General features: G+C 28.9%; 1 protein-coding gene across 1 annotated transcript in view; it reads right to left on the bottom strand.

The window, feature by feature from the left end:
* LOC105848952 (calcium-activated potassium channel slowpoke) overlaps nucleotides 1-23,829 on the bottom strand; it is an 86,346-nt gene that overhangs the window by 56,434 nt on the left and 6,083 nt on the right. Inside the window, exons 6-9 of the mRNA XM_065795302.1 lie at nucleotides 22,054-22,129; nucleotides 21,883-21,958; nucleotides 10,139-10,225; nucleotides 2,783-2,872 (exon numbers count right to left, since the gene is read on the bottom strand). Of these exons, the coding sequence (XP_065651374.1) occupies nucleotides 2,783-2,872; nucleotides 10,139-10,225; nucleotides 21,883-21,958; nucleotides 22,054-22,129 (329 nt within the window). The remainder of the gene's footprint in view (nucleotides 1-2,782; nucleotides 2,873-10,138; nucleotides 10,226-21,882; nucleotides 21,959-22,053; nucleotides 22,130-23,829) is intronic.

The raw sequence follows: 23,829 nt of genomic DNA, 5'->3' as shown, positions 1-23,829 counted from the left end.
TTCTGCACTATCATTGATAACTATTAGTGCCTTAACAGTTTTCTTTGCACCTGATAATTTGGAATATCTGACCACTTCTCAAAATCCTCTTTCAGAAAGGACATGTCAAACTGTAAGGTATCAAAAAAGAAATGCGAAGATGGTCCAATGAAATACTCCAGATGTTTTTGTACTCAGATCTTCAGTTCCAGTGTATTGGATTGATCGACAACCAAGTTCTTGATTGTCTGCAATCTGATCTTGCAGTTTTGCTACCATAAGTTATTTTGTTATAACAGGCACCAGATCAGAACATAGACCAAGCGGTGCAAGTTCTTTTCCAAGATAAATGGCGACACACTGCTTTCAACACAGTTGTTGAGATAATTTTTGATGTTGAACTGTACTTTGTTAATGCTTTTATGAGATGAATCATTGAATGAAGCATTGCATGAGTATAAGCAGGTTGTCCATGCTTTTACATAGATAAGAGCAATAAGCAAACCAAATCCAAGCACCCTGAACTTTCACGTTTGGTGAGCGTTAAACTGATTTTAAAATAAGAAAATCTTTAAAACAAACTTAGACATCCACCTCGCGTGGTGAAAAGCATCAGGAATTCGAAACTGCGTGCCTAGAGGTGGAATATCTCCAAGAAAGATCAAAGTAAGTTCCAAAAGCTCACAATAATCTTCTCTGGGTAAACTTCCTGCCTTTCCATTCAACACTCCTAAAATAAAATCAATTACCTCTCTCTTCAATTCTTTAAGTTCTTCATTTAAACGATGATCGGTGCAAGCTGTATATGTTTCTTGGTCTATGTTTGGCCAATATTCCTGATATCGATGAAACAACAACACATTTGGAGCAAAGGATGGACCGAAAACTGCCTTGAAGACATTGCTACACAGAACTTCATGCACATGATGGCAACATGCCAACCAGAGCAGATTTTTTTTCAAGTTTTCTTTCTAAAATTGTGCACGTACCACTGAGTCAACCTGTGTTTGATGCCAAATTCTATCTACAACTCCCATGGCATATTTTCTTTCTGAACACTGGTCTACAAGAAATAATTGATCTTCTTCTATTTTTATCAGCTTCAATGCATCATGGTGAGCAATATCGAAAAGATAATTTACTGAGTTCAAAAAATCTTCTTCTTTTACCTGCTGTGCTGGCCCACCACAACTTTTTTCTTTGAAATATTTCTGTATCTTTCCAATAAAGCTTCAGTTTTACGAACAATACTTCTATGTTCAGCAGTTGGAATTCTAGCTTTGGCCCAGTTCTCACACAATTGCTGGACTACAGTTTTTATGGCATCTTTTAGAGTTTGACTGTTCTTTTTATGATGGAAAAAATATGTTATTAAAACTTCCAAACTTGTGGGCACAACTCTGCCACTAAAATGTGGTTCTGGTTCCCCAATCAAATAAATGTAAGTTTTTGATCTTGTTTCAGCCATTGTTGCTGTCTGCCAACCACCACTTGATTTACATAAAAAATGTTTTGCATTAATTCATTTATTTTAAATTTGTTTTAACATTGCTGTCTGCAATCAAGATTCCACCATTTTGTTTGTTTTATTTTTATTTGTGATCTATGATCTTTGGTGACTAATAAATAAGTAAATAAATACTAAATACAAATTCTTTTCAGGTAATAATAGTAATTACCAATTAGCTCCTGGAAATAGGTGCAAAAGTAAATATTTTAAAAATCAATTCCGAAAATGAAAAATCTGCAAACTTTAGGTCCCATGACGCAGTTCTAAATATTTTCTGATTTCAATAATATTTCATAGTTTTGTTTTATAGGTCAAATGGAACACAAATATCAAAGTGCCTCTGTAATTGATTGATTTTAATTTTTTTTCTACAGAAGTTGAACCATCCTACTATATTAGTCTATGTATGTACACTCACTGCACCTATCCCAATATCTGTCGATGTATGCGCACTTCACCATATCTATCTCTATTTCATTCAGTGTATTTACATTCACTGCACCTACTTTATATTAGTTGATGTATGTGCACTTACTAAGCCTATCCTTGTATCAGTCGATGTGTAAAAATATTGAACAGCAATATAACTTTTAAAAAACAACAATATTAGTTAAAAATTATTGTCTAAGACAATAATTTTTAACTAATTTTTATAACAAACTATATTAAAAAATAATTTTTTAATATAGTTTGTTATAAAGATTTTTGCTAGCACTAAAATTTTTAAATTTTATTGTCTGACATTTATATTTTTTAATATAAAACAACATATCTGGCCAAAATTATGTATTTTCTCTTGAAAATTTTCAAGGAATTTACTTGCTGACTAGTCCTCATAAATTAAAACTTAACAAAAAAAATGCAAAAAAAAAGTAATAAAAGTAAAATTTGAATTTAAATTTTGTAAACTATGACTAATTGTAATTAAGACAACATAAAACTGACGATTGGATAAATTTGTTTAGCCATCCATTCAGCAAACTCAACTAAATATATTATATTGCTAGCTGGTATCTGGCTAATACGATATATAAAATTTCCAAATATCTACCACAACTCAAATTACAAAAACATATTGGTTTAAGAACAAGTTATGTCTAATGCCCATTTTATAAATAAAGTGAATATTCAAAAACAACAAAATTTTCTGTCTATTAAACAACACAATTCCTGTTTAAATAAAAACTGAAAAAATATTAGTAAAGCAAGTTTTTAAATTATTAAAGTAAGTTAAGGTTTAATTAGTCTCTTAGTTTTTGTTATCTTATTTTTTTGAAAAAAAAATCAACTAACCAATCCAACACCTATAAACATCATACCAAATATTCTGCCTAGATATGTCTTACATGTTATATCGCCATATCCAACTGTTGACATAGTCACCTATAAAAAAAATATATATACAGCGGAGAAAATAGAATTAGCCTCACCTTTATTTTTTGTTCTAATTTAACAAAAATTGCAGGTAAACAATTATGAAATCTACTTTATTTCTTGTTACTTCTACTACAACTAAAAAGTTTATAAATTGGTATGCTTAATTAATTCCAAATGGAAAAAAAAATTAAAAATATTCAATTTGTGGAGAAAATAGAATTAGCCTCATTAGCGTTATATACAAAAAATAAAGAAAATATTTTGTTTTTTCGCTCATTTAGTATTTAGTATAGCTTCCTGAATTTTTAATGACTTCAAATATGCGGTTTGACATACTAGTCACAAGATTTTGGATAGTTTCTGTAGATATTTCATTCCAAGCTTCTCTGATACGAGTTTTCAGCTCCAAAGTGCATTCAAATTGCTTACCATTTTCATAAACCTTTCTAGAAAGTATTCCCCATAGATTTTCAATTGGGTTAAGGTCTGGACTACGTGCGGGCCATTCCATTACGTGTATATTTTTTTCTCTAAACCAAGCTTTTGTAAGCTTTGAATTATGGATAGTAGCATTATCTTGTTGGAAAGTGAAAGTTTCACCCATCAATTCCTCACCATGTTCAAGTAAACTTATTTCTAATAAGTCAATGTAGTCCTGTGAATTCATTTTTGTTGAAATCCATGCCAGTGGAAGTTTTCCAGCAAAGGAAAAAGCCCCCCAAACCATAACATTTCCACCCCCAAAGTTACGACTCATCCGAGTTTCTTTCTCTTTTCGAAGATCGTGCCAGTAATATTGATAGCCATCAGGACCATCTAGATTGAACTTTTTTTCATCACTGAAGAGAACTTGATGCCACTCTTCTTGCCAAGACATGTGTTCTTTCGCAAATTGTAATCTAACTTTTTTATGACGAGCAGTAAGTTTTGGTTTTGGTTTACGCTTTTTCCAAACTGTGTTTGGATCTTCATGTAAGATTTGTCTCACACGTTGAACAGATACAGGTAATTGTAAATCAGCACGAATTTGAGATGCAGTCATGTGCTGAGCAGCAGCACGACGTACAATAACTCGTTTAGTACGATTATCAATTTTACGTTTGCCACCACTTCCCTTATAGGCTCCATAATTAACGCCAATCTTGAAGTAATTGTTAACCACTTTTGGAGATCTTTTAATTTTCTTTGCAATTTCCCGATTAGATAAGCCTGTATCTTTGTATGCTTTGATTACTGCTAATTCTTCATTCGTTAAACACTTACCACGTCCCATTTCAAATAAAGGTATCAAAAACCAAATGTTAAAAACTTTATGAGCACTGATTTCACAGTCTTTGTTTAACTTACAAATAATAATAAAAAACTAACTCACAAATGCGTATCACCAGATCAAAATATACAAGTAAACTGAAAATAATTATTGATGAGGCTAATTCTATTTGTTACCGCAAATATCAAGTATTATACATTTTATGGTTTTATCAAATGTTCCGCAATTTAATTATGCTATATTATAATCTAAAAAGTTGTTGTTTGTAACAGTAATTATATGTGTGTGGATACAAAAGTTGTACCGCACAAACTTGTTTACAGATTTACAAAATATTGGATCAGCACATTGTGAGGCTAATTCTATTTTCTCCGCTGTATATATACATATATTATATCAAAAAAAAAAAATTTTTCACCAAATTTTTTTTTGTTGAAGAAATATGTATATACAAAAATATTAATAACAAATTCAAAATTTTAATATTAACAAAAATTAGAACAGTATATAATAGATGACTTTCCAACGTCACATCTTTTTGTAAACAACATGAGCGCTCATATAGGCAGAAAACATTGTTAATTCATAATTCAGAATACATTCATAAATTCATAATATAAATACACTTTATAAGTGTTTTTTGCATTTCTTTTATATCCTTAAATAAAATGTCTTCTTTTTGAAAAATGATCGAAATAATTAGTTACTTTGAGTTTTATTTTTGAAAAATGATTGAAATATTAGTTAGATACAAAATCTAACTACATAAATAATTTTTTTTTAATTTTGTAAAAATAAAAGTTCTCATTATTTTCATAAACTTTGATTGCTATTAAAAACTTTTATGTATTTTATGTTCTTCTGCAAATTTTATATTCAGATTGATCTCGTAAAACAGCAACAACAAAAAATCTTATAAGCTTCTTCAATTCATATTTGCTTTTAAAAATCTTTTGAAATTTAATAATTAACAACATAATTAAATATTTGTAAGTACTAGTAATCTAACATCCGAGGTTCAGTGACTAGAGACACCTAATATTGCCAATTGTAAAAAGAAGTAGTAACAAATCAACAGAAAATGGCAGGAAAGTTAGCAGCAAATGATTAAGACCAAGGTTTAGAAAAATTATAGCATTGTAGAAAAATTAAGTATTTTTAAAAACTTTACACTTGTGTTGGAGCAAAATGAGTTCAGTACAATACAAAAACTACTAAATGGTTATGAAAAGATTTTTAAACCAGATAATAGACAAATTAAAACTAATACTCTCTTTTTTTAAATGTATTTCAATTTTTAATCAGTAAATAATAATAATGCTTCTCAATAAATTTACTTTATTATTTATAAATAATCAGGGCGGCAGCAACTTAAACATCCTGCTAAAGTCAAGAAATTAAATAAATTATGCAAAACTCTTCTTTGCAACTAAATCGATTAAAACTTTTCATTGATTTAGTTGCAAACTATAAATTATAATTTGAATTGACAATCAAAATAAAATTGCAAAAATTGTATTTTTAAAGTCTCATAATAACATCATTATTTGAAAGTCAATAAGAGCACTTTTGAAAAAAGTTTTGGGTAAAAGTAAAGGGCTATGTGAGATTTTTTGTTGCTTTGTATGATAAACTTTTGATAAATTTTTCCTCGGAAAGTCAGGGAATTTTTATGAGTCAGCAAAAAGCCATGGAAAATGAACATGAAAATTTGTGGCCACCCTGATTATATATATATACATCAATCAATTACACTTATATTAAAATGATTTAAAGCATTCATACTCAACATGGTATTATCTAATAAATTGAGTGCTCCTCACAGCCATATAATTAACAGGAAACATTTTATACATCAAACTCCTCTATTCATGAACATAATGTATAGGAACATTAGAAAGCTGTCCAGATTTTGCGTCCAGCTAATAGTAATCTTATGTAAAAGCTATGATTTTTAATGTTGCTCCAATAGCATTTTTAATATTGAGTCCTTTATTTAGCAAATTAATAAATATATAACCTAAAGATACAATACTATTTTACATAAAAAAAACAATATAGTTATCGAATAACAGCAGTAAGTGATAGGAATTAGCACTCTGTCAGCAAGAATATAGCAACGGTTGCTATATATTAAATTTTTTTATTATATTGTGATTTATGAGCACAAAATAAAGATGGTCCTCAAACATCAAATGTGAAGTAAGTTTTAACTTTTTTAAAGAGCTTCTTTTGTTTCTTCTGTTTATCTTATCATTTATAAAATTCTTTTATTTACCTGATGGTAGATTATGGTATGTAATATATTTACTATATTCAAGTCAAGTTTATTTTTCAAGTACAATATTTCAATTGAAAATAAAAAGTTTAAAATACTGCTTTATAAATATTGTATTGAAAATATTTAGAAATAGTAGACTTTTTATTAGGTGGTTTGGTGCCATAATTTATATTCTCAGTATAGTCATCAAACTTTATATCGTAGATGATAATATTGATAAGGATCCTTATTTATATACGTAAGCATATTTTTCTCTTCTCTTTCTTGGATTGCTTTAATCCAGTATGCCTTCTTCTTTTAAAAGCTGATTTTCCACAAGAAACTTTATAAATTTTAAATCCATATTAGTTTTCACATTTTTTGAGTAACTAATGACACAACAACTAGTTGAAATAATTTAATTCTTGTTAAAAAATCAAAAAGTGAAAAAATTTCCTAATAAAACATTCAAACATCTTGATGTTTTTTGCTGGAAATATTTCTGATTATTTGTTTTTCTGTCTACGAGTATCTGCATATGTTTTTTTGAAAACGGGTATGTAAACACTCACAACTCATCTATATAAATCACAATAATAATTACTAATAAAAATGATTTAAAAAATAATTACTAATAAAAATAATTAAAAAAATAATTACTAATAAAAATTAATTTAAATCAAAATAGTTAATTTGTCTGGCATTTTGATAATTAATTGGACTCCATGGATCACCAGTATTTTCTATCTAAGAATTCAGAAAAAAAAAAAAAAGAATTAAAATACTTTCTAAAAACAAACAATACTTTTAATTTTAGTTTATACTTGTGATGTATGTAGCTAAGTAGTCAAGTATCAACTGGAGGAAATGTAAAAAATATTTATAAGTCGTTACCAGACTTTTTGTGTTTGGAAATTATAAATTTGATTTAATTTCCTAAAACCAAACCACATATAATAGAGGTTATAAAGTTATACAAAAATCAAGTTTTAATTTAAAAGTGTATGTATATATATGTACAGTGGGTGCTCATATCATTAGAAACACTACCAAATTTTAAAAACTTTGTGAATAAAGTTCAAAATTAACAAAACATTTTAACAAAATAATTTTTTTTATTTTACAAATAGTATGTATGTACCTTTTACTTTAATCTGGGAGTTTGGCAACATTGCATTTTATCTCATTATGAAGTTATAGGGTTTTTCCCGAATTTTGACAATTTTGGCAGTTATACCTGTGTTGTTGTCGCGTGAAGTGCTGTTTGTGTATTGCTCTCTTTTTAAAGTTTTCAAAGATTTTTTTATTGTTTTGTTATTGAGTTCTATTTATGTGTCTATTTTTTACAGTTAAACATGATTAAATCAATATTTTTACATATAATTTGACTTCTATAACGGTTTACTAGAATCACGTGTTTTGTTCAATATGGGAAAGGCAAAAGATGTTTCACCCTCAAAAAAAAGAGAAGTTGGAGCATTATTGAAGAATACTTCTTATTCTCAAAGGTGTATAGCATCAATGACAAAGGTTTCAGTGGCAACAGTCAACCGAATAAAAAAAATCTGGACAAAAATGCTGATTATACTCAACGAACAGGACATTGTGGTAGAAAACGGCTAACAACGCCAAGAGACGATAGAAAAATACGAGATATTTGCCTAGAAAATAGGAATAAGCCTAGGCGAATACTAACCACTTTAATACAAGATGCTGGAATACCAGTATCTCCAATGACAGTTCGTCGCCGACTCAAAGAACAAGGATTTAGATGCTGTCGACCTGCTAAAATGCCTAAGCTCACTCTAGCAATGCAACAAAAACGCCTTGCTTGGGCTAAAAGTCATCGGCATTTGACCGTCGATAACTGAAAAAATGTAAGTACTTCATTTATAATTGTACACATTCCATTTAGAGATATGCCTACATTAAAACCTTGACTTATAAGTTTTTTTGATGTTGTTTAGGTATGTTTCTCGGATGAATCGACAATCCAGATATTGATGAACAAATCACAGTTTGTGCGTAGACAAGCTGGAGAAAAATTCCACAAAGACTGCATCTTAGAACGTGTAAAGCATCCTCTAAGTATAATGGTATGGTCTGTCATTAGTGGACATGGAACAGGGCGCTTGTATATCGTTGAGGGAACTATGCGCCAGGACCAATACATAAAAGTTCTTGACACAAGATTGGTACCACAGTTGAAGGAATGGTTCCCAAAGAACCAAAAATTTACATTTATGCATGATTCTGCCCCATGCCATAAAGCAAAGAAGGTTACAGAGTACCTAAAAGCAAAGAAAATTCCAGTGCTACCATGGCCTGGAAACTCACCAGATTTAAACCCTATTGAAAATCTGTGGGAGATCATGAAAAGGGAAATTGCTTCTGAAATGATCACCAACAAAATACAATTAATTGAAAAGATGATCAAAGTCTGGCACAATAACATAGATATTCAAAATAATGCAATAAAATGCATAGAAAGTATGCCAAGACGTGTAGAAGCGGTAATAAGTGCCAAGGGAGGGATAACAAAATACTAAAATAAATCACCAATATGTAATCTTTTGCTTGTACAATAGTGGAATTATTTTTAAAAAAATATAAATAAGTATGTTTTTTGTAATAAATATAGACCGCAAAACTCAAAAGTTACGAAAAAATAGTCTGCAACCTTTTTATTTCTATAATAAATAACCTTTAACACATAATTTTCAAAAAAAAAGACAGTGTTTCTAATAATATGGGCACCCACTGTATATATGTATGTATATATATTTATATATATATATATATATATACATACATATATATACATAAATATATATATATATATTTATGTATATATATGTATGTATATATATATATATAAATATATATACATACATATATATACATATATATATATATATATATATATATATATATATATATATATATATATATATATATATATATATATATATATATATATATATATATATATATATATGTATATATATGTGTATATATATGTATGTATATATATATACACAACTCTCGGAATTAGGGTCGGCATTTGGCAATGTTAACCTAAAAGTGTTTAAGATCAGCAAAAAACTGCCTTGTTTCTATGTTTTATGGTAACCCTTTTGTGATAAACTTCTTTTGGTGACCTTATGCCTACCTCTAACAGTTTGCGGTCGGCAATTTATTGACGATCTCATTTTTCCTAATTCCGAGGGTTATATATATATTTATACATTTTATATATTTGTGTTTAGATTAGAAAAATATATTTGTGGTTAGATTAGAAAAAATCTTTAGCTTGATGTAAACATCAATGTATGTATAAATGTAAAAATCAAGCTTGTTTGCGAAAATGTTTTTTGTCAGAGTTCTCTTAACTAACCCATCCACATATCTTTTATTTATGTAATTTGTTAACAAGCAACGCTATTGTTTATGAGGAACCTACAAACAAAGCTATTGTTTATGTCATTAGTAACACAATCTTTAAAGTAGTTTTGCATGTAAAGTTTCACGTTAAATTTAAAGAAATTATACTCATGTGAGTGGAAAGATTGGTGATTACTTTTTATACCATATATGTGACTGAATTTCTGATTATTTGTTTTTTCTGCCTAGAAGTATGAACGTGCATGTTTTTTTGAAAACAAGAATGTAAACATTTGCAACTCATCTATATCTCATCTATATAAATGTTTAGTAATAAAATACATTAAAAAATAATTACTAATAAAAAGTAAGTTGAATCAAAATAGTTAAATTGTACGGCATTTTGATAATTGATTGGACTCCATGGATCACCAGTATTTTCTATCTAAGAATTCAGAAAAAAATAAAAAAGAATTAAGATAAAAATAAACAATACGTCTAATTTTAGTTTATTCTTATGAATTATGTAGCTAAAGATCTACAGTAGCCAAGTATCAACTGGAGAAAATGTAAAAAACTTTTTTCCGTCTTTACCAGATTTTTTGTCTTATAGAAATTATAAATTTGATTAAACTTCCTAAAACCAAACTAAGTCCACATATAATAAAGTTAAAGTTATTATAAAAATGCCAAAAACAACTATGTTCGATAGGCTAGGGGGAGGTGATAATATAAAAATTTTTAACTGGTTTTTTTTATAATACAGGTATTGATTTATATTTTTAAATAAAAAGGGTAGAGATCACAACAATTTTACTTGTTTATATTATAATAATTTAAAAAAATACTCATTACCCTATTGAATTTTATTCGTATTATTGTTGCCGAAATTTATGAATTTGCAGTTTTCTTGAATTTACAGGTACATTAACTAATTGTCTTTCTTTCTTTTTCTTTTTTTGAACATACAGTAAAATTTATTTTTGAAAGTACTATTTATTTATACATTTATCTATGTTTTATGACTTATGGCATTTAATGATGAACATTAAAGAAACTGAAGAAATGTTCATCATTAAGGTTTTAATGATGAACATTAAAGAAACTGAAAACAGAGATAAAAAAAGAGAGCTTAGGTCAAGAAAAAAAGTTTTTTTCCTTATTGGAGAAGCTAATCCAGCTATATCAGGTGCTATATTGTAATTATTTTGATTGATAATTATATACTTTTTATTTTACATTAAAATGATACATTGTATGCGTAATTTAATGCATACACGCGTACTTTATATAAAAAATAATAAGGCTATTGTTTATATTAATATGTTTTCCAAAAAAAAAAAAAGGTTTTAGTATAAGTAATGAAATATTGAAGTATGTATATTATTCACATCAATAAATACATTTTTATATTGTTAAGGTATGCAATTTCCGACAGGAATGGAAATATTGAAAAACTTTTACTATATCAAATCTACACTGGAAAAAATGTGAAAAAGTCATCAATACTATATTGCATGCCTAATGCGATGAAAAAGAATCAATGTAAAAATGACAAATGCAAGTGCATATTATCTTTGATTAAAGCTCCTTGGAATAAAGCTGGATTTTCAATAGTTTCTGACAAAACCCTTAGAAAGCATCTAAGTAGCTTAGAAAAAGAATACTACAGTTTAAAAAAGCATGAAAAGAGAGGATCAACTTCAGATTTAAAAAAACAAAATTATTTTATACAGAAGACAAAGAAAGTGTTCTAGATTGGTACACCAAATCTTAGACGTACCATAATGAACGACAAGAAAAGATTAAATAAAGACAAAGCTGAATATTTGAAGTTTTTAGATGATCAAGAAAGCGATAAAAAGTTCATTCTCTGAACCGATGATAAGAAATATAGTCATATGTATAGATTGAGAATTAAAAAGAAAAAATGCAAAAGAAAGCACAACACTCTAGGAGTTACAGAAAATTTAGATCAGGAGCCAATTTTAGATGAAAGTGATACAGAAATATTGAATGATATAGACTTTGAACCTGGAGATTGGACAAGGAGAAAAGAAAAAGGAAAACCAATTACGTGCACAATTCCTAAAGATATTTACAGTGGTAGTGTTGCTCTTGCAGCGTCAACTAATGATATATCTCCTGTAGTTATCCAGAAAGTTGTCACTTCTGTTGTTCATAAATCTTGTGCGGATGTAAGTAAACTTCATTGCAGCATTTCAGCACCCTCACCACAAATGAAAAAGGTAAACTTAATAGTAAGTAAACAAGCCAGGAATGACATTTAAGCTGCTTTAAAAGCCTCCAAATATCCACCTATCATTCATTCCGATGGTAAAACCTGGTATTTGAATTAAAAAAAGGCAAGCGATTCAAAAATTACAGATTACCAGTTCTTTTAAATATTAATGGAGAAGTTTATCTTCTCGGAGTACCTTTCCTAGCATCATCCTCAGGGGAAGATCAGTATAAAGGCGTAATGAATCTCCTTAAAGAATATGAAACCGAAAGAAACATCGGAGGTTTATGCTTTGATACAACTTCCAGTAATACTGGAACTAAAAAAGGTTCCCTGTTTAGAATAGCAAACAATCTAACTATCTATATATTATTTCTTGCTTGTAGACACCACATATCAGAGCTAAAGATTGTTCACTTTTGTAATGTTGTGACACAAAGAAAGACATCTGGACCTGATAATGTTTTATTTAAAAACTGAAAGACATATTTGAAAGTCCTGATTTTCATTATGATACGAATGATGTTACAGGATTTCATTGGGATACGACAAAAGGAACTGTTATCGAATGTGCTGCAGTTGAGTCACTTAATTTTTGCAAAAAGTATATTAAAAGTAAAAATATATTTAGAGGCGATAGAAAAGAACTAGCTGAGTTGGTTGTTGCTTATTTGTCTTTTAAAGGTGTGAAAATTAGGAAACCAGGAGCTGTCCACCATGCATGGAAAAGCCATATATTATCTAAAATTGCAATTGCTTTTTAATCAGATTAAATTTGTTCAAGAAGATAAACTACTTTTTGAAGAAATAAATATCATGGCAGAATTCATAGCATGTTTTTATGCAAAATGGTATTTGCAATCTGAAAAAGCCATCAAAGCACCATATCTTGATATTTTACCAATACATAATATACAAAGATGTTTGTGCCAAACCAGAGGCAATTGAAGCAGTATTGAAATCATTTTACAAACATTTCTGGTATCTTGATTCTACAATTGTACCTCTTTCTTTGTTGGATAAAGATGTTTCTAATGAAGAAAAAAGTAAGATTGCTTCTGCTATGCTTCAATACGGCATGCCAAACTCTGACTATTTTAAAATGAACAACAAATTGCTCATTGAAGTGGAAAACAAGATTAGGATTGAAAAGAGAGTTTATAATGATCCCCCAAGTTTATCAGTACTAGTTGATCAATTCTCCTACTTGATTTTTGATATAATTGGGTTGGATAAACAAAGGATTAGAGACTGGCTTACCCTCCCATCTCAGTATTGGTGCACACAATCAAGTTTTAGAATCTTCAAAAATTTTGCTAAATCTCTAGTTGTCGTAAATGATCCTGCTGAAAGAGCAGTAGGAATTATGCAACAGTTTGTGCACAGATACAATAAAGAAGAGGAAATCCAGAACAGACTACTAACTGTTGATAAAGCTAGATTTGCTACAAATAGGCCAGGAAAAAAGCCTTCAAGTTTGTCTAAAAAGAAGTTGATTGACTCCCTTTCTACAATGGCAAAAATGATTGAAAAATGAAAATAATTTATACAACAAACTTTAACATTATTTTAAATAATTATTATTTAATTAAAGATAAATCATCATTCATAAAATTTTTTTAATTGTAATATTTAATTATACTTATAATTTGCGACAAAATAATTCATTTTTTTGCGATTTTTAACACTATTTAACACAATAAAACAGCAAAAGTATTCATATTCTGCCTTAACTATCCTTTTTATTTAAAAATATAAATCAATACCTGTATTATATAAAAAAAATCAGTTAAAATTTTTATATCATTACCTCCCCCTAGCCTATTGAACACAGGTGTCTTCGGCATTTTTTTGACCACTTTTTAAAATTTAATGGGCTCGGGGGAAGCACAAGAGTGGTCCGATCAGGCTAATTTTTTTCCAAAGTTAGTTTTAACACCAATGTCCTACATTTCAAGAGGAAGTTTATTGAAATTCAAAAATTTCCTCAAAAGCAAGTACTCTAATGTAAAAGCATATATATATATATATATATATATATATATATATATAATATATATATACATATATATATTACATATATATATATTATATATATATATATATATATATATATATATATATATATATATATATATATATATATACATATATATACACACATATATATACACACACATATATATATTGTTAAAAAACAGTATATGTATATATATATATATATATATATATATATATATATATATACACACACACATATATATATATATATATATACACACATATATATATATGTATATATGTATATATATGTATATATATATATATATATACACACACACATATATATTGTTAAAAAACAGTATCTATTGAAGGAAGCAGATCTCCTAGAAAAACCGCTTCAGAATGTTATACACAAATGTACCAGAGTCATATGTTGTATCAATGTCATTTTCTCCAGACTGAACATTGATACGTCTATGCTCCATTCTATCCATCTTGAGTATTTCAAAAGTAATAAACCATCACCAAGATCCACTAATCAAACACTGACCTTTCATCTACAACCTATGTTTCACCAACCAACAAAAAATACTTTTAATTCAGTGAAAGACCTACAAAGCCCAAATAATATCACTTTAAATTTTCTAGTCACTCCCTTCAGACCTAATAATAGCCTATTGATCTCAGTGCAATTACTAAATATACTCACTTCCATCATATTTATTGGCCTTAAAGTAGAACATCTTGTTCAAATATATGAATACACAAATGCATATCGGATTCTTCACTGTAACAAGGCTTACCTTCACCACACGTAACATTGTAATCAGTTGTATGCAAGAATTTTCATACAAATACCTCATCACTTGTGAACAAAATTATTTATCTGAAAAAAGACTACCTAAAAGGGCATGTGGATTTACAATAGTAGTCAATTCTAACTATACAAATACCATCCCAGAATTATCCCCCTACACCCATTGTCTGCCGATTCTGGGATACTACTGAATATCTTGAAAAGTGTAAAAACTTCGAGATAGTAATACCTAAATGTTGCCTAAATAGGCTACCACATGGATATTTATGTGTCTTAACCACTGCTGTTTATACACCAGATTGACTATCAACTCAACAGAAAAGCTCTTACAACTCTCTTACGCATTCGAAGATACAGTAGCCAATTGTTCAAGTAATAATCCACCAGTCTTACATAATGGAGGTTATCTAGGTCTGGTGGAATATTACTTGAACAATTGGCTACTGTACGCCACAAACTTGATGGGTGTGTTGTGAAACTATTATGCAAGAAATACCACTTATACCAAATAAACCATGAATCAACACAACCAACAGCATCTAAATCGTCTTGCATTGTTATTATTCTAAAAAATGTCTTAATGTGTTATATCTTTGAAACTCTAAAACAACTAAGCCCATCCTTATCTCAAATTGATCAAAATCCCAATGCTAATGACATTTTATTGCAGATGAACACTAGAAATGCCAGCAATCACAACGCTATCATTGCTTATTTCCCTCAACAAATGTTCAACTAACTAACATTACTTAAATTTCATTTCTATAATAAAAATAAAATCATTAGATATCATAAAAAACAGTTCAAAAAAGGGACACAAAAACAAAAATTATTTAATGACTGAACAGAATGTACATATGTAAAAATGAAAGATGTTAAAACAATGTGAATATGGATTTTACAATCTTGTTGAACATATGTTACTATTCAATTTATATAATTTTTTTCTTTTTTTTTTATTCTAATTAAACCAAAACTAATATTCAATTAATAATCAGCTCAAACATGTATAAAAACACACAACCAAAACCTAAAAACATCCAAATATATTCTAGGAATATTAGAGAGTTGCTTACATGCGGCTACTTGATATACAGAGTTTTCTTGTGAATCTTGACTCTGACCAGCTTAGGGCATTCTCAACTTTCCAGAATACTATATTGATGCACAAAATAAACATCAACCTCTGCTACTCTACACACATCAAAAGCAGCAATGACCAAGAATAGATGACTGCCGATATTCTACAATGCACATTTACATAAATCTGGGCTTTATGACCAATACAACATCTTGGCTAATATTATTGCCCAACTTATTGCCACCCGGATAGCATCTTACTACATAAATAAATATATGTATTCTACTAATAAGAATAGTATGTGGTCACATGCACTTCAACTGCATATTATATGATTCAGGGAAACAAGATGAAGGGAGCAAATTCCAATGAACTGATGTTCGAGGAAAAAAACTAGACAAGAATTTTTAGAGTACTTAGGAACAGTCACAGTAAAAGGATGATACTTAATTGTATGACAAGTAACACGATAATGAATTTTAGTAGATTTATTACTTTTTATCCATCTTTAATTTTTTAGCCATCTTTAACATTTTTAATGTCACTGAGAAACTCAAACACATCAAATTAACACCAACTAACCATGATGGCTTATCTGAATGATGTAAATGAATGATATACTACTTATCTGAATTATCAGAATGATGTACTATCTGGAGTGATGTAATTTCCCAACAAGAATTATTTAATTACCCGCAAGAAATATGCAGATGATATTTTAGCTTACATAATTGGTAAAAACTCTTACCTTCTGCAAGAAGTAGCAGGCAGTCTTCAATGATGATGCAATGATAATAAAATGTTTTTTAACACAACCAAATGCAAAGTTATTTATACTGGCTTGTCATAAAAATAAAACAACAAAGCTTGTCATAAAAATAAAAAACGAAACTTTTAAACTCATATAAACCTCGACATCAACCTCAAGTTTAAAATTTGAAAAACAATGGTCGAGCCTGTATAATAAAACTGCCCCTTACAAACATCTTTTAAAGCAACTCAGAATATGTGGAAGATGGTTTAAATCTATTGGCTTATCATGCTTATTGCCTCAGTCATTTTATCTACAATGCATTTGTCCTCCACAACCAATAAAACTAAATCCAAGTTTTTTTTGTGTTTTTTTTATTGTGATTCATTCCCAAAAAAGCTGCAAGCAACCACTATTAAGTTGGGAGTTACTAGAAAAAAAGAATATATTTATAGAGCAAGCAAACAGTTGACAGAAGACTTAAAAAGTTGATGGTGGTATGAGTCAGGAAAACAGGAAGATGCAAGAGAGTTCCAAAGAATTGAAGTGCAGGGAAAAAACTAGAAGAATAAAGGTTTTAAGGGCATTCAGGGTCAGATACAATAAAAGAATGAGACTTTGCTGAATGAGTCAAGTGAGATTGAATTTTAGTTAATGGAACAAGAGATGATAGCTCTTTTGAGCAGCGACCATGATAGTATTTTATACTGTTATAGTTTTTTGCAGTAAATAACTGGGTTTTGTTGGAATTAAAATTTACAAGCGGCTGTGGGCCCCAACCTGTTACAAAAGTGAGATCAGATATAAAATCTGCTGCCTGTTTTAAGTGATCAAAAAGAGAAGGCTTTTTGTCAACACAGGAGTATAAAGTTAGCAAAAATTATCAACAAAAAGAGCTACTTTATATGTAAGGTTGTCAGGAAGATTATTGATGTAGATAAAAAACAAAGCAGGACCAAAGACCTTGAGGTACCACAGAAGTTACAGGAAATAAAGAAGAGCGTTGGCCTTTGAGGATGACATTAATAAAGCGGTTTGAAAGAAACAATTTGATAATCTCAAGAACTTTCCAAGATGCACCATATGAAACAAGCTTATGGAAAAGACCTGAATGCCACACTTTGTGGAAATCTTTAGATATGTCAAGAGCAATAGCCCTAGCCACTCCTCTATCTAATGCACAATAAAATCTTTTAGTCGCAGCAGTTGGCAAGTCAGAAGTAGAGCAAGAGGATCGAAAACAGTATTCATTGTCTGACAGTAAGTTATTTGACTCAAGATGGGATGTGAGAAATTCGTTTATCAAAGACTCAAAGACCTTACTAATAACAGAAAGACTGATTGGACAATAATTGGAGGACTCAGAATGTTCATCACAGTTTTGAAAATTAGAACAACAGATACCATTTTTCAGCAGGCAGGAAAACAAGACTCAGTCAAGCACTTACTAAATAGTTTTGAGAGAATTGAAGAGAGTTATGGAGAACAATTTTCAATACTATGACAGGAATGTTATCTCGACCACAAGCCATAGAAGAGTTTAATCAAGATATAACTTTAGCAACAGAAGCTGGAGTGATTTGATTGTCTAACAATGGGTTCACCTGTTTGATTGGAATAAAAGGAAGAGAATACCCATAAGATTCAAGAGTTAAATTAGAAGAAAAGTTCTTTGTAAATAGTTCTGCCTAATCTTGGGAGAGGTAATAAGATCAGTCCCATGAATGAAAGATGGAAAGTTAGACCATCCTTTGTTAACGAGGCTGTTGAAGATTTTCCAAACGTATCTAGAGCCTAACTTCTGAGATAAGATACGAGATTTAGTTAACTAACAATAATGGAGTTTAGCATCTTTTTACATCAATTTCTTAAAATAATAAATAGCTATTTGTTTTCAAGAGAGTTCTTCCAAAAAGAATAAAAAAATGTTTATGATTAGATATAGCAGCTGCGCAAGAGAGTGAAAACCATGGAGTAGAATAAGGCTTAACTTGGAACTGACAAGAAGGAAAAAAAGCTTTTATTTTTGCCTAAACCCAGAAGGTTGCATGGGAGGCGCATTTATCAACTGAGGGAAAAAAGATATCAGCCCAAGGACTGTCACAAAGAAAATCACGAAAAGAATCCCAGTCAGCTTTTGAATAGTGGTAAGTAGTAAAATGATAGGGTGAGTCCGAAAAGGAAGTGCAAAATGAAAGATTTAAAGAGATCATTACAATGTTCAGAATCACCTAAGGAAAAAAAATGAGAAACTGAACACAAGCTAGGATCAGAGACAAGACTTAAATCAAGGAGTGAATGTAAATGATTAGGGTTGTCAGAAAAATGAGTCACAAAGTTAACTACCTGAGTAAGAGTATTATATCTTAAAGAGTACAGTCTTAGGAAGATGAAGAGCGATAAAGAACAAAGAGAAAGGTGATAGAGTGAAGAAGTGCTAAGAAGAAGCACATAAAAGAATGGTCAAATAATTAAAATCTGATTTCACTACAAATAGGTGAAGTGATGCGCATGGATACCCCAAGCCAAGCATGTGACTTTTGGAGTCTTTGCGAATCAAAGGATAGTACCCATTAACAATGAGATCAGAAGAAGGAATAGCAGAATTTAAATTAGTCCCACTAAGAGCAAGCAAGTCTGCTGAATTTAACAATAGGTATAATTCAACTGGTGATAGGTTGCTTTGCAGACCACAAATATTAGTAAAAAATATTAAAACAGTTAGGTGGTGGGGATGGTTTTCTTTGTTTAATATTTTAGGTTATTTTTAGCATGATTTAGGTTTAAAGAGAACTTGACACATTTATAGATAGAGCACAGCCTGCCAAGAAATGTGCTATCCAATCTCCTTAGTCCTGTTAAATAACCCTAAGTCGTAACATAGGGCTCCTTATGCAGCCTCGACAATGCGAACCAAAACCATTAACAGGGACACCTGTTAATGGTTGTGTCCATGCGCAATATAGCACTGTTAACACTGATATTTTGCCATTGAACTGAGTTTGAGTGAAATAACAAGAAGAGTTGCATAACCACTATCAAGGAGGTACAAGAAAAAACCTATGAGTCAAGTCAAGAAGATCCAGCATTCATCATCCTTGGCAGGAAACAATGTAACACAGGTTTACATCTACACAAAGCCTCTTAAATGAAGAAGGGGTTGGAGGCTGGTTAACAGAATTAATCTGCTTAAGCCAAGGTGAGTATTTTTATTGAGACACCATCTCTAGCCTTTACTTAACCAAGAGCCTCGGTTTTTTAAAATCATCTTCTAAAAGCAGCTGGTATTGATCCTCATGATGCAACCAATTATGGTATTTTTCTAATTGAGCAACATCTTGATGCTGTATGCATCAGTACACTTAAACAAATATTATGCATTCCAAAACATCCAATCACACTTAGTCTTCACCAGAACAATTAATAGTCTACACCAGAAATAGAATAGCAAAATCGACAATATATTTAAACATGTACCTACAAAAATTTATTTTCCACCTACATAATGATGTAATTCAGTTACCTGAAAACAATCAGAACATTCTCAATACACCCCCATCAAAATATTGTAATATTAGTTTTTGTAAACTCAAACCAATATTTATTCAATATATATATATATATATAAATATACATATATATATATACATATATATATATATATATATATATATATATATATATATATATATATATATATATATATATATATATATATATATATATATATATATATATATATATATATATAACCCCTAACTGGTTGTCAGAAAGTTTTTCCGTAATTTGTTGACAAAAAGTAAAAATTAAAATGCAAGACCGGAATTCTTTTTTTTATAACTTGATAGACTGCCTGCCCCAACCAAACCCTCAGTCGATGTAGCAGCACTCCCTTGCGAGTCAGGCTATAAGATAGTTGATGTAGCAGCACTCCCTTGCGAGTCAGGCTATAGCCAGGATAGTGTATATATATATATAGTCAGGCTATAGTCAGGCTAGTCGATGTAGCAAAACTCCGTGCATGATATACAGTAAAAATAAATAAAAATAAAAACATTTTATTAAAAAAAATAAAAATAAAAACATTTCATTAAAAAAATAAAAATAAAAACATTGTTTATATTATTAAAAACTTTCTGGTCAATTAAATTTGCGCTTTTGCGGTTTTTAAAAAAAAGTGATTAATTTGTAATTAAATTAATGGTTTTAACTGACAACACGCAAATATTGGACGAAAGTCAAAAGTAATTAAAAGTAACATATTTGTTTGCATAAGAATCATTTTTTTCCTTCTGTACTCCCAAATGCAACAATCTATAGAACTATATATATATATATATATATATATATATATATATATATATATATATATATATATATATATATATATATATATATATATATATATATATATATATATATATATATATATATAATATATATATATATATATATATATAATATATATATATATATATATATATTTATATACATATATATATATATATATATATATATATATATATATATATATATATATATATATATATATATATATATATATATATGATTATAACCCTCTCTCAACTCTATAACTCCAAAACACGAACCTTGACAAACATGGTTGGTGTGCGGAGAAACAAGTTGAATGCGGTACTACCAGGGATGTGGTAGGGATTGAACTCAGAACCACTACCTTATGAAGCGAGTACTCTACCACTACACCACTACCGCATTGTTGTAATAATTTTTAAAATGCCTGCATTCTATTACAATAAGAGAATATAAAACATTTTTTATAAGCAGTAAAAACTTTTATAGCTCTTTGTCAAACTTTTTATCAAATAAGTAATGTTGTAAATAAATAAATGGATAGCTAATGAGAAAACACAAAAACAAGGCTCAATTAAGAATTTTTTCATGGTGTAATAAATGAAACTTGTTATGTATATATTATTGTAGCAATAACGTTACAAACATATGCTTGTAACAAGTGTAAAACCAAATTTGAATAAAACCCAATTTAAAATTTTTTTTAATGAATAAAAAGATAGCACATGCAAACCAAAAAACAAATAAATTTAAAGGAGCAGCTTGCATGGCTCGCCATTTTTCATTTTAGGAGAGCTTTTCTTCACTCTTAAGCTAATTTACTCATGCAGAGGCCTGTATATAAAATTTTTTAACTCATAAAATATAAAATATACCAAATGAACCATTCCGGCTGATACCAACCAGACAGTAAGAAAATTGCCTAGCATTGACATCATTTCAACAGAATGTCTAAAACATTTTTTAATAAAGTTGAAAATATTTTAAAACAGAGTTGGAAAAAAAGCATTCTTACAGCAATCATTAAAAAAATCAAAAATACACACCCAGATTTAAGAACATTAAGAAATTGTAAAATCTCATCAATTCTAGTTAAATTAATGGCACGTAAAAACCTCAACCCTTAAAAAAAAAAAATTAAAAAACCTTTTCAGCTTACAATAAAATTTTAAAATATCAAAATTTAATTCATCATAATAATCAATAATTGAGTAATTTTGTTAATGAACAAAAAAAGCATATAAAAAAATAAAAGATATTGATAAAAAATGAATATATAAACATAAAGTTTATAAGAAGGAAAAAAAATAAACTATAAAGTAAATATAAATAAAATAAACAATAAATATAAATAAACTATAAATATAAATAAACTATAAATATAAATAAACTATAAATAAAGAATAAATAACTTTTAAGTTAATAATTCAAGTAAACTAAGATGAAAAACCATATTAGTAGTAAAAACTATGACAGTCAGTGTGTTCACTATAACAGCTAAAGTGATTGCTGTTCATCCAACAACCAATTGCCACTTTAAAATATTGACTGAATAGACAGACATTTTCATAAATTCTCAGCTCTAATAAAAAAGAAATCTTGGTAATTATGCCTCATTTTTTGTTTAAAATAATTAAAACAATGACCTTTCAACTGATTGTTAACAATCAGTAAAAGAATGCCTTTTTCTAGTTTGTTAATATTATGTATAACTCTACCTATTGTCTCTTTTCTACTAGTTTGTTAAATTCAATTCTTTAACTCTTCTTTTGTAAGAAAGATTTTTGATTGATGATTTCAATTTAGTAGTTTTGTGCTGAATTTTTAAGATATTAACTCAACCAAATTTGAAATAATGACCAAAACTGAAGCTGCAAACGGGCAAAATAAAAACAGGCAAATAAAAATTAAATAAAGCAATCAAAGTAACTTATGACCATAAAATTAAAATGACCAAAATATTTATTGATGCAACCAAACAATCGACTTTGTAAGGAACAGTTATAACTTGATTTTTTTTTTACTTTAGATTTGTACTAAAAAACATTCCAAGATCTCTTTCTGTATCTTGGTGGAGGTGCTCTTGTTGTTATGCCCATAATCCATAAATACAGAGTTTAATGTTGAATAGCAGAAGTCAAGTTTGGGACCATTTACAGGCATTATTTAAATCAGTTTGATAGTGATTAGTTCTGAGGAAAATTGCAAAAGAATATTTGTATGGTCGGTATATAGTTTGGTAAGAGTTAAAAGATTTTTTGGAAGATCATTGATATATAAAACAAATAAAAGTATTGCAATAACAGAATCTTGTGGTACACCACTAAAAAATCTTGTAGTATACCACTAAAGAATCTTGTGGTACACCACTAAAGAATCTTGTGGTACACCACTAAAGAATCTTGTGGTACACCACTAAAGAATCATGTGATACACCACTAAAGAATCTTGTGGTACACCACTAAAAATTTATTTAGAAGTGATTTTGACAACTTTTTAGGCTGCCAACATTGACTGTAATCTCTCTTCTATAATTTAAAAATTGAACTCTAAGTAATAACTTAAAGTTCGATTTTTAAATTAAATCCTAAACAATACTAGATGCTTACTATTAGTTATAACTAAGGTTGCTTCTTTTGATCATGCTAGCTATTTCTTTATTCTGAATCCATTCTCTCAACTCTACAAATCTACATAAATCTTCATATTGGCCGATTAGCCTTTAATTATAATTTTAATAATAATTTAGCACTGATTGAATACACTGATTAAATACATTTCGAAAAACATTAAACACTAAAATGGTACTTTTCAAAACATTT

Source organism: Hydra vulgaris, chromosome 04 (assembly GCF_038396675.1).
Source record: "Hydra vulgaris chromosome 04, alternate assembly HydraT2T_AEP".
Classification (NCBI taxonomy): domain Eukaryota; kingdom Metazoa; phylum Cnidaria; class Hydrozoa; order Anthoathecata; family Hydridae; genus Hydra; species Hydra vulgaris.
This window is presented reverse-complemented; position numbering and strand designations above follow the sequence as displayed.